The following is a 12372-nucleotide window of genomic DNA, read 5'->3' as shown; positions in this document are numbered from 1 at the left end:
CTCATTAATAATGCTTTTTGTCACTCACCAATCGACAGTGGAGTTGTCAGCCACGTATGATCAGCGCCACGATGATTCTGTAATATACAAACATAAAATTCAAATTAAAACGCTCAAAATATAATCAATAATTCAAAAGATAATTCTTACATGCATAAAATTTCTTAATGGCTTTTCATTTAATATCTATTAAAATAATTATACATTTTTCAAAAAGGATCTGCACAAGAATAAATTTTTATAAAATTTTAAATTAATTTTTTTCTCTAATTATTATTTTTAAATCATCAAAACAAAACGATTAATTTTAGTACAAATAAGTAATAATGCTTACCGCAATGTTACTCCAACAACGCCCGATACCTTTCCTAGGCTTCCTCCCGGGTTCTTTCATCTGAACCCTTTTCTTTACTCACACAGGCGTTATATACAAAATTGAGCTGTAACATACGAAAATATTTAAATAAGAATAATGTCTAACATACACACACATTCAAAAAATATTTATAGATATATATCTACTATATTGCTTGCTTGCACTAATTTATAAAGTATTTAACTTTGGACAAATATGAGAAAGAAATTAAGAGAAACACATGCTTAAAATAAAAATAAGAAAATAACTTTTGCACGCAAGTTTTATTCGTAATTTCAATAAATTTTTAATAAAAGAATAACATCTTAATGACAATGCTTTTTTTTAAATATTATTAACTTGTATAAAATTTAAAAAGAAAAAAATCTAATCCTGATATAATCTAAACTATTATAAATTTTAATTATTTAGAAATTATTTAAAAATAGAAATATATATTAACAAGTAATATTTTATATATATTTGTTGATATTAATCATGTCATAAATAATTTATTAAATATTTAAAAATATAATCTAAAATATTTTATTTATTAGATAATGTATTAAACATGCAATATACTGTATATGATGTAATTATAATAAATTATATATTTAAATATTTAATATGTATAATGTATTTATGACATGATTATAATTGACAAATATATATCAAATATTACTTGTTAATATATCAAATATTTCTAAACACTTAAAATTTATAATAATAATAGTACATATTATATCAGGTACATATTATACCCGATATTAATCACACGCAAAGCGTACTTAATTATATTGTGACAGCGGAGAAATAAATTTAGAAGAAATTATGCCACGTTTAATATCGCAGCGATATTTCAAATAAAAATGCAACGAAATGTATATCTGTGTAAGATGGCGTAAAAGATTTTTCGGGTGCTACAAGAGTGACGCGACACACGACGTCACTAGATTGATTCGCGCGATAGATCTTACAATAGGACGTGCATTCGGTACGCGCAACGGCTATTCGCTGAATCTACTCGCGTGTTCTGAATCTGATGTGAATCAATATGAATGTTACTAGGCTGCGATCGCTATCGCTTCGCGAAGTCAGTCTATTGCTCATTACATGTTGAAAGAAGATGGAGTGATGCTTTCAGCACGAAAGCGTCCAAAGCGAACGCAGCCTTACTTACCAATTAAATAAGTCGTGCCACTCGTTCGGAGCCGATTCATCTCCGTCTCGTATTCATTGCATTCTGGAAAAGCAGAACGTATAAATTAATATGGCGAAGGCGCTTCGTATCTCGCGCGCGGTCAACTCGCGCCGAAAGCGCCGCGGCGCGCGGCGTCACTAATACGCGTCCCACTCTCAACTTTGCGATCACGAACTTTCCGAACTTCGAAAATTAAATATTATAAACTCGCCTCTGTTATCACGGTTGTTATTCTGCATTCTAGCTAATAGCGTATTAATATTTTTGGCAAATATCCGCGATATTCGCGACACTCGACAGTACGGTCGTCACTTTCGCGATTGCTCGCGCGACGCGCCTTCGGCCGAACGAGTATCCCAGATACGTATTATTAAGAAATCATCAATACTCAAGCGTGTCGAATCCATACCACGCGATGATAAATAGGTACTGCAGTGAATATAATGCGTGCCATGCAAAGTTAATATGTGGTATGCTTACCAATTTAATGAGTCGCGACGCCACTCGTTCCGGAGCCGATTCAGCCGATCCGTCTTGTGTCCGCCGCGTTCTGGAAATGAAAGGAGAACGTCATCAATATGGCGGTCATCTCTCGCGCGGCTAACTTCACGCGCCAAATACGCCGCCGCGTCGCTACGCGTCTCGCTCTTAATTTCACGCTTATGAATTTTCCGAACTTCGAGTTCGGATTGTTCGGAAATATTATATGCTGATTACATGCTTTTATTACGATTATTTTGCAGCCTAACGAATAGGCGTATTAATACTCTTGGGTGATATCCGCGATATTCGAAAATACGATCATTGCTCTCGCGCTTGTCCGCGCGATACGTCTCGGCCGTGCAAGTACGCGAGATACGTGTATTACAAACTATTAATACCCGAGCGCTGAATCTATGCTGCGCGATAGATACTGCATTTTAAGTAATAAATAAATATACGTTACTCCGTGACTCTTACCAATTAATCAATTAAACGAGTCGCGCGACGTTACTCATTACGGAGCCGATCCGTCTTGCGTCGTTGTGTCTGTCGCCGCCGACGCCGGCGCCGCCGTTCTGGAAATGGAAGAGGAAGGGGGACGTAATCAAGATGGCGGAGGCGCTTCTCTCGCGCGCCGCGGCTGCCGCGGTCAACTTCGATTTTTTTGGTTAATCTAAAGTTCTAAATAATTTATGTTAAAATAATTTTTTATGCACGAAATTAAAAGTGGTTCAGGCCGTCAGGTTTCTCTCTGAATCTAGGAGGGGAGTTTAGGCTGTTTGGGGGATCTTAGTAGGAAATCCTCGTTACTCGCCTAACCTATTTTGCCTGTGTTGGCGAGGTTATAATTTTACAATCAGTAAAAATTAATTATGTACTTCGAGATTTAAATATATATACGTGTACAAACTTAAAATACACATAATTTAATTACTGCTAATTGAGTCAAATTACTATTTTAACGTATCAATTATGTGACAGTTATACGAAGCTTATACTTTAAATTAGGCATAGAGAGAAAAATTAATATATGAATATATAATAAACAAAGGAGATTTGTGAAATAACGATGACTGAATCGACGCGAGTAATTATTACTTAATATATCAAATATATTATATATATCCTCCTTGTTACAATTTTATGTATTTATCTATATTGATTCACAGTTTACCAAACCTCCACCCATCTGGCCTGATATTAAATCAGAACTGCGGGAATACATTGAATGCCCTGAACGATTACCTATACATCAGCTGGACAGTACCCAACGTTATTGGCCACGCAGAGCAGATGTTCTTTCCTTATTGGAATTTGATTTGGCTCCGGTCAGTACCACGCTGAGATTTGACCGTGATCCAGTAACGGGGAAAATTGGCGAGATACAAGAGATCTGCTTACAAGGTGCAGGGGAAACGGCAAGGAATTCTATGTCTATGACTCGTGCGCCTGGATCACTTGCAGACGGAGTTCGAGGTACTCTTAATTTTATCTCGACATGTATTTCTCTTCGTTAAAATTGTAGTACATCAATCAAGGCATAATTGCAAAATAATGCATATATTAGGTGAATGCTATATCTCCCACAGGTAATCCTAGTAATATTCCATTTTGGCCTGGTGGTTTTGAAGAGCCTGAAGTACCTGAAAATGAAATCGTTATTAACGACATTGATTTCGAGAAGAATTTAAGGACATTAGCCAAAGGATTTAGCTCGGGTTTAGAATTTGAAAGTGACAATTGCACACCAATCAATTGCACGAGGAACGAAACAGAAATTTCATTGTCTGAAGAAACTGAAAAATTAATAATCAATAATGATAATATAAATTTAATGTCTGTTGTACACGAGGAGGGAAATTTGCTTGGCTCATCGTCTTCAGTTGAGGAGCCGAGAAAAGAGAACGTTCAAGTTTCGGACAGCAACATTCCCTTTAAAGAAAATTCTACTTTACCCAAAGATATAAGTATACCTGTCTTGAAAATATCCGAGAAACAAACAGAACTTTCAAAGACAGAATGGGCGGAGCAGCTTGATGTATCCGCACCAGTAACTGACTTTGACAAGAGAATACCTGACCCAGCAATCAAATTCAATTATGAACTGGACACCTTTCAGAAACAAGCTATTCTTAAATTGGAAGAGAATAGCAACGTCTTCGTTGCTGCGCATACATCAGCGGGAAAGACTACTGTTGCTGAATATGCCATTGCATTGAGCCAAAAGCATATGACGAGGTAAAGTTATAAGGTTTATATAGTAAGGTTAAAAATTAACTTTGCGATACTATTGTCACAGATAGCTAGATATTAATTTCCTGATAACCTTTTATGTAATTCCAGAGTGATTTATACGTCTCCCATAAAAGCACTGTCAAATCAAAAATATCGTGATTTTAAGAGAAAGTTTGAAAGCGTTGGGTTACTAACAGGTGATTTGCAAATAAATCAAACTGCTTCATGTCTAATCATGACAACGGAGATCCTACAATCAATGTTGTATTGTGCATCCGATGTTCTACGGGATCTAGAATTTGTTATATTTGACGAAGTGCATTATATAAATAATGAAGATGTGCGTAATGCTGATTTTATAAGAAATGGCGCGTATATACCTACAAAAAATCCGACAATCTATAAAAATTATTTTGTACTTTTAGAGAGGTCACGTATGGGAAGAAATAGTCATTCTTTTACCACAGAATATTAATATAGTAATGTTATCTGCGACTGTACCAAATCCAATAATATTTGCGGATTGGGTCGGTCGTATCAAAAAGCGAAAGATGTACGTGATTAGCACTTTGAAAAGACCCATACCTCTTTTACATTACTTGTACACTGGCACTGACGGTAAGACTAAGGATGACAAATTCTTGGTCCTTGATAGCAACGGCCAGTTTTTATTGGATGGGTAAGTCATTTCTCTTCCTACCTTTATATATTTTTGAGTGAAAGGAAGAGAGGCATGATAATGATACAGTGATATTTTAATACTTGATCCAGATGGTACAAAGCGACAAATACATCCGATAAAAAGAAAGACAAAGCCCCAAAGGACTGTAGAAGAAGAATTCAAATGACGCCGAAACAAGAAGAGGTATTATGGAGAGCATTTGTAAGCCATCTTCAGAGCAATGTACGTTGTTATTAACTGCATACTTTTTATTCTACAGAGAAATTATGTGATAATTATTTTTATATGAATAATGCAATTTTCTAGGATATGTTACCCGTTGTCGTATTTACTCTGTCGAGGAAACGCTGTGATATGAATGCTGCTACGTTAAGAAATCTTGATTTAACGACTGCGAGGGAAAAGCATCAAGTACATGTATTTTTCCAATCTAACATAAAACACCTGAAGGGTAGCGACAGAGAATTACCACAAGTACTTATGATGCAAGAGCTCTTAGGAAAAGGAGTGGGTATACATCATAGTGGGATACTGCCAATTTTGAGAGAGATCGTAGAAATGTTATTTCAGAGTGGAGTTGTAAAGGTAATTTTGCGAGGAAACATTGAAAAAAACAAAAAGAAAAAATTAAAGCACATTTTTAAAAAGTCTTAAGTAATCTTCAAGTCTTGGAAATATGCAAAAATTAAGAAGGTGTAACGAAATTGCATTTTATCGCATTTTTAGTTACTATTCGCGACAGAAACTTTTGCTATGGGAGTCAACATGCCAGCGCGCACGGTGGTGTTCGATTCTATACGAAAGTACGACGGAAGCAACTTTCGTACCCTGTATCCGACTGAATACATACAGATGGCTGGTCGTGCCGGACGGCGAGGTCATGACAGCACGGGAACTGTTATAGTGATGTGCAGAAACGACGTGCCACACTTTAACGACTTGAAACCTATGATGTGCGGTGAGCCGCAAACATTAGAATCGAAATTTAAAGTCACGTATTCCATGCTTCTAAATTTGAGAAGGGTAAATGAATCCGTCACCGTTGAGGCGATGATGCGCAAATCTTTCAAGGAATCGCCATTGGCCTCGCAGGAAGCGACATATAACAACGAGTTACGGAAAATCGAGCGCGAATTGTCGAACTTGCCGCCTTTGACCGATATGCAAAAAATACTCTCTGCATTCTATCACAAGGCGGTCGATTATCTGGAAGATGTTAAATTCTTGAACCCTTATTTATTCGATTCGAGAAAAACAGCGAAAAGTTTAACTGAGGGTAGAGTCTTGTTAATATCCTACGTGAATCATTACAACAAACTAGCCCTATTATTGAAAGTTCACTATCACAAAAGCTCTATTCAATACAAAGTCTTGATACTTAAGGACGCGAATGCACCCACTTTCGAAGATGTTGAATTCAAAAGTCCTCAGATATTCGAGAAATGGTGCGAGATTATGAGCCTGACAAAAAAAGAGATATTTGTCCCAAGCACTAATCCGTCACACGAGGTTCTGACTATATTTCCATGGCACATATTGAAAATAACTAATTGTCAGATAAAAGTTGACTGTTCTTTGGTATTAAATGATTGGGAAAAGAGACAAATCTCACGATTCAAGTAAGAAATAACATAGCATAGTAAAAATTTTTGGAGCATCTTATATACTTATCGAATATTTCTTCTTTTTTAGAAACGATCCACCGGGACAAACATGTCAGACAGCGGTTCAAGAATTGACTTCTCTATCATTTAACGCTTCTATCAAGCCTCAAATCCTACAACCGTATATCAAGCCCTCGTCGAAAAATGATTTTCAATTGAGGATACAACATAGGGACAAATTAAAAGCTAATCTGGGCGATATGAAGTGCAAGGAAATACCAAACTTTGAAGAACAATTCAGACCTGTATTCGAACGGAATCAACTTGAGGATAAAATGCGACAGCTTCAACTTAAACTCAGCGATGAAGGAATGGCATTGTACCCTGATTACCTGAATATGGTAGCACTCCTTAAACATTTTAAATACATAGATAATGATGAAAGAGGTTTGTATTAATCAAAATCGTATAATAATTATAGATTTAATATTTATTTATTAAAGCGCAATTAACAATGTATCATTATTTATTAGTCGCCCTAAAAGGAAGAGTCGCGCTGCAAATGGGTAGTAACGAACTGCTGATAACAGAATTGATTCTCAAAAATGTGTTGACTGTTTTACAACCGGCAGAAATAGCAGCGTTGTTATCAGCACTGATCTTCCAGCAACGTACAGAATTCGAACCTAAACTCCCACCAAACCTTACTAACGTATGTGTTACTGATTCATCTCTTTCTGGCTCAATCAAGTATTCAAAAAATTGTACATCGCGATAAGAAATTAAAACAATCCTCGTCCTCTTCAGGCTTGCAAGATAATGAGCGAGGTGCACGCGGAACTGGAGCATCTGGAGCAATACTATCAACTATCGACATTACAACCATTGAATTTCGGCTTGGTGGAGGTTGTCTACGAATGGGCGCAGGCCAAATCATTCGCCGAGATCATGAAGATGACGGATGTCCAGGAAGGAATTATAGTTCGTTGCATACAGCAACTCGGCGAAACATTGCAAGACGTTAAAAATGCGGCTGTGACGATAGGCGACCCAGTTTTGAAAGAGAAGATGGAGGAAGCCTCGACCGCGATCAAACGTGACATAGTTTTCGCCGCGTCCTTATACACCCAAGACTGATTACGAATGAGCAATTTAACTCTCAATACTACCGGTAAAATCGATGTATTTTTTATAAAAAAAAAAAATTACGCAGATATTGCTGCAAATACATACTGTTTGTAAAAAAAAACATCCATAAGAACGTATGATATTTGCCAACAATTTTTTCAGTTATCGCAATAAGAATAAACATTATATTTCGAATAAATGTTTATGGATAATCAAATATTAACGGTAAATAACTCGAACTAACTCTGGAATTTGCTAAAAGATCCTCGATATCAAACAAATCCGTATTAATTATTAATTATAACGCTTATTTTATATTATTTTACATGGTTCTCCGTTAAATCAATATTACAATGCGCGTTGATCTGGATTGTTAAGATTTCCTTGATCTTTGTTCAATTCCGAGATGCATGCCCACTGTCCTTCGGAATTCTCGCGCCAGAGCGAAACCTTGTTGTCGCCACCGCTGACCGCCAAGATACCGCCTGTCAACGACCAGCTGACATTCCAGATAACGTCATCGAAGACATTAAGAACGTTCGGTGTCCAGCTAGTGTAATCGTTGGAAGTCCATACGACAACGCGGCGATCTTGCGAGCAAGACGCCAAAGCGGCTCGGGATGGGCCAACTGCCGGTGCCCAGGCTACATCGCGAACCTACAAGTATGATAAAAAAAAAGATATATAAATATGTAAGTCTTTGGTGTTTAAATATTTCCGTTGTTATTAAATTGTACCCAATCGCTATGTGCTTCCAGTTTATTCTCTTCTATCCATCTGTCGCCGTCCTCCTTCCATATCTTCACTAAATTGTCACAACCACCGGTGGCTAACCGCTTAACAGGATCGTTCCTCTGTTGAATCGCACTGGGATCGGCGCCCGAATCGACCGCTGGACACCAACTGACCGCATTGCACCCAATTGTGTGAGCGTTCGTTATTTTCTGCATGTGCCAGGTATCTCCGGTGTTTGCAAGAATGGAAACTGATCCGTCTGAACTTCCACAGGCCAGGATCAGACCAAACTCGTGCGGCGCCCACGCGACCGAATTGACAGAGGAATCATGGCCAGTATGCTCGTAGATCTTGGTCCATTCTCCCAGTTCCTTCCAGATAATTACCTTTCTGTAAAAGTGCACAAACGTTGACTGCGTATTATCAGGGGCTTTAGCTGCTATTAAGTTATTAGGTATACTTAATTATTAAGCTTGATACTTTGGTAAATGTATGTAACACAAGTAGCATTGTAAGACTGTGTCTACCTGTCATAGCTACAAGATGCCAAGAGATTGCCGAATTTCGGATGGGCCCACGCGACCTGCCACACCGGGCCGATGTGTCCCTTGAGAACGGCGACCAGGCTCTGAGTGCCGTTTTTCAAATCGAATATCTTCACCGAATTGTCGCTCGAGCAAGTTGCTAACCTCAAACCGTAGTAATCCATCTCCGCGTCGTGGATCATGTCCTCGTGGCCGGTGTCGACGGTATTTAAAACGGACACCATTTTGAAAGGATAACTAATCGCCAGCGAGACTTTAATTATACGAAGGGACTGACTGAAGGATAAAGGTAATCGCGAATATGGTACAGGTTATGTTGACGTAATGCCTGTCACTACGTGGAGGCATATGCGCAACTCGACAACGACAATCGACTGCGCTGCGCATGTTCTGCGCGCGCAACCAATTCGTATTCTCCGGATGCGTTCCGAGATGTGCTGACAGGTATTGAAAATCTGTGTTGTTCCTGGTTGATATATACATCTTGGAGGGAATTCACCCTTTCTTTCTCTTAAAATGCACGTGAGTTCTAGCTTTATAATCGTTAATTGTTTGTTATCTATTTTAGATGAAGAGCGTATACAACACTGAATTAAGCCATCAATTATATACATATGGTTGCGATCCACTTGGTGCTAAAAACGCTCTTGGAAACATTTCATTTTTGTTGTTTATCAAATGTTAAACAAGGATAAAATGATACTTTGAAGCGTTTGAAGGATCTAGTGCACCCTATGTATCTCTATGGCTGTAATCGATTTGACGCTACAAATGCTTTTAAGCATTCCTTTTAAGCGTTCCTCTTCTCCTTCTTTCTACACTAAATGCTTCGAAGCATTTGTATTGTTAAGTGGACCGCAGCCTGTATTTAGCGCTCTAAATGTAATCTAATAGAAAATTCGGGCGCTTTCACTAGTGCACACTGAGTGCGCACTAAGGCTTGTTCTTAATCAATTGTTATATTTACAGATCATCTTAAATACTTCTTAGTCTATAAAATGATTTGTACAGCATCCGTATAGATATTACAGATTGTTTTATTGGCTAAAAAGTTTTTAAATGTGTATTTAAGCGACTTTAAATATAAGAATAGATTATAAACAAGCCTTGGTGCGCACTCAGTGTGCACTAAGTGCAAGCGCCCGAATTCTCTCAATAAATATCTGCTTTATTAAAAAAAAGGGTTCAGGACTTTTTGATTCAATGTTTTTTTAAAGAATTGCGCTTTGCGCAAATTATCCTGAAAGATATTTTGTTTTTATATGATTTTCAAAAATGAAACTAATATCCGGCTCCCCGTTTATTACAAAGATTTTAATGTGGCCTTCTTGACAAAAAAGAATGGAAACCCCTGCTCTAAACGCTCGTTTTTATTTCTATCGAACTGGGTTTATTTACTTTACCAACGACTTTGCCAATGCTAGTAGATCTAAAGCGTTTGAAAGCGTAAATGATATTATTGACGGCGCGGCGGCGTGTAGATGACGTAGATAAAGAGATTTAGAACTGTGCGAGAGCACTCGATTTCAAAAACGATCTGTAAAATGGATTTTAGTAATTATTAGGTTCAAATCAATTGACTTCCAAATTGTAAATCTTCAAAGAGATCTTTAAAATAATATCTACATCGAAATAACTGACTCCGGAGTTAATGCAGTCGTTACCGGTGCGTAAAATTTTGAAAAATCAATATTATATTTCGAAATGAGCGCATACATTCGAGTCTGCATATTGAGAGAAAAAGTCTTAATATGTCATACTCAATTTAAGAAGTTTTATTTGATTCGATACGCAATTTATGATTATTTGCAGATCGGAAAATAAGTTTTTAAAGTAGTTTTCGTCTTTCAAAGTTTTCGATGTTTTTGATCGTATTTTTATTCCTTTACATAGCACTCATTTGCTACAACAAATGACATAGCTCAAAAAGCAAAGTTTTCCAAAAAATAAATTTGAATACTTTGAATCATTACATTTTTGTAATATTTTCTAAAAATATGAGTTTGGTGAATAATAACTGATCGTAGAGGAATAAAAGTATCTAGCTATATATTAGCTCTTTATTCAATGTGAATTTGAATTCTCACCATTCTTTATTTCGCAAACAACTGAAAAATGACAATCGTTGCCGTATAGGAAATAAGCGATATGTATATCGGGTACATTTTTACATGCGCGACTCGAACGATTGTATTAAACGGAAATTCAGGACGATGAGCCCGTGGGTTCCGGCTGCTCGCGATGCTCGGGTCGCCGTGAGATCCGGGCGGAGAATCGGTGGAAGGATCAGGAGTGAGGGGAATCTCGGTCACTGGGCCTCACCTCTCTCGACGACGAGCATTCGGTGCCACGCTCGTGCTCCGGCTCGAGCCCGGAGCCCGAGCCGGTTCGTGCTCGAACCACCTAGGAAGTGCGCGCTCGTTGCGGACGATTCCCCACTCTCCTCTCAATTGTGTTCCTCTTTCCCGCTTGTGGCACTCGTTCTCTAAGCATTCCTATCTGGCGTTTACCACCGCCTGTATGAATTCAACGTCCAGACTAACGCGCGCCGGCCGTTCCGACATTGTTGAAGAATTCTTCCTCTTCGCCGCTAGCTAGTGTGACGTTCTCTCCTCGTGTACCTCCGACTGGATTCTCGATTCTCGCGCATGCAACAAAACGAAACGCGAATACAATGCCTCACGTTCAACTTTTCCGCCCACCGATGTTCATTTTTAACAAAGGCTCTTTCGATCAACCTAGATTCCACTTTAAAATCCTTGGAAATGTCGCTGCGACGACGACGGATTCCGCGTCACGAACGATTTAAAATTCGTCCTTAATTTATATAATGATCTGTCCATTCCATAAATGAACTATCCGTGTTCTATGAAATTATCTATCCATTTATTCGTACGTATAGATTAGCGCTGGAACGAAGTTATTGAAATGCGTTGTTATATTAGACGCTTGAGTTTTATAGATCCTTTAAAAATAAATGTTTTTTTTTATGTTTGATCCATATAACGCAGTTTCTATCTTTCGTTTTCTTTTGTACACGAATAGAAATCTTGTATATAAATCAAGTTTTTTTTACGAATTTGCATTTTGCCTTAATTAAATAACATGAATGAGCATTTATTATATAGCCGCGCGATTCAATCGCGCTCAATTATTGATAGGAATCGCTATTAAGTATGGTGATTTTTACACGTCGTGTAAAAATCACGATTAGTTTATCCGTGACATTTCAACGCGTCCGAAAGCACACAGACAGAGAAAAAAGCGCGAAAGCGCGCGTTTGCGTTCCACCTTCCACCGCGCGAGTTTCCACGCCGACGCGGCGCGATTCAGCCGAAAGTATCGCGAGTACCGTAAAGGTGAATAAGCGGGTCGCGCGCGAGCATCGAATTCCTCACCTACCA

At 38.0% G+C, this 12372-nt stretch overlaps 2 protein-coding genes and 1 long non-coding RNA gene across 4 annotated transcripts; 1 reads left to right on the top strand and 2 right to left on the bottom strand.

Annotated features, from left to right (window-relative positions):
- Positions 1–2511, bottom strand: LOC139813246 (uncharacterized). Of its 2 annotated transcripts, XR_011732091.1 has the most exons (4): positions 2037–2511; positions 1536–1598; positions 335–440; positions 1–77 (listed from the first exon to the last, which is right to left on the bottom strand). It is a non-coding gene; the product is annotated as an uncharacterized lncRNA (long non-coding RNA). The 2 variants fall into 2 exon arrangements; XR_011732090.1 differs by lacking the exon at positions 1–77 and having other exon boundaries at positions 194–440.
- A 169-nt stretch (positions 2512–2680) lies between these two features.
- Tst (superkiller complex helicase subunit twister) lies at positions 2681–8435 on the top strand. The gene is made up of 11 exons (XM_071778595.1): positions 2681–3126; positions 3209–3515; positions 3629–4277; positions 4383–4614; positions 4700–4953; positions 5046–5178; positions 5263–5541; positions 5683–6575; positions 6649–7007; positions 7094–7272; positions 7368–8435. Exons 1-11 carry the CDS (start codon positions 3109–3111, stop codon positions 7695–7697), a joined length of 3633 nt encoding a protein of 1210 aa, XP_071634696.1. The 5' UTR covers positions 2681–3108; the 3' UTR covers positions 7698–8435.
- Sec13 (secretory 13) lies at positions 7030–9498 on the bottom strand. The gene is made up of 3 exons (XM_071778623.1): positions 8951–9498; positions 8426–8813; positions 7030–8345 (listed from the first exon to the last, which is right to left on the bottom strand). The coding sequence occupies exons 1-3, from the start codon at positions 9190–9192 to the stop codon at positions 8037–8039; spliced, it is 939 nt and encodes a 312-aa protein (XP_071634724.1). The 5' UTR covers positions 9193–9498; the 3' UTR covers positions 7030–8036.
- Between the last annotated feature and the right edge of the window lie 2874 nt (positions 9499–12372).

The sequence above is a fragment of the Temnothorax longispinosus genome, chromosome 5 (assembly GCF_030848805.1).
Source record: "Temnothorax longispinosus isolate EJ_2023e chromosome 5, Tlon_JGU_v1, whole genome shotgun sequence".
Taxonomy (NCBI): Eukaryota; Metazoa; Arthropoda; class Insecta; order Hymenoptera; family Formicidae; genus Temnothorax; species Temnothorax longispinosus.
Note: the sequence above shows the minus strand (reverse complement) of the source record. Positions and strands in the feature narration are given on the sequence as shown.

Bases quoted from the DNA above. Each gene is read 5' to 3' on its own strand.
- Tst (XM_071778595.1), top strand. The intron at 4,278-4,382 runs GTAAAGTTATAA...ATGTAATTCCAG, and splicing joins AGCCAAAAGCATATGACGAG to AGTGATTTATACGTCTCCCA. The intron at 5,542-5,682 runs GTAATTTTGCGA...TCGCATTTTTAG, and splicing joins TTCAGAGTGGAGTTGTAAAG to TTACTATTCGCGACAGAAAC.
- Sec13 (XM_071778623.1), bottom strand. From the start codon at position 9,192: ATGGTGTCCGTTTTAAATACCGTCGACACCGGCCACGAGGACATGATC. The intron at 8,814-8,950 runs GTAGACACAGTC...GCACTTTTACAG, and splicing joins GCATCTTGTAGCTATGACAG to AAAGGTAATTATCTGGAAGG. The intron at 8,346-8,425 runs GTACAATTTAAT...TCATACTTGTAG, and splicing joins TGGAAGCACATAGCGATTGG to GTTCGCGATGTAGCCTGGGC.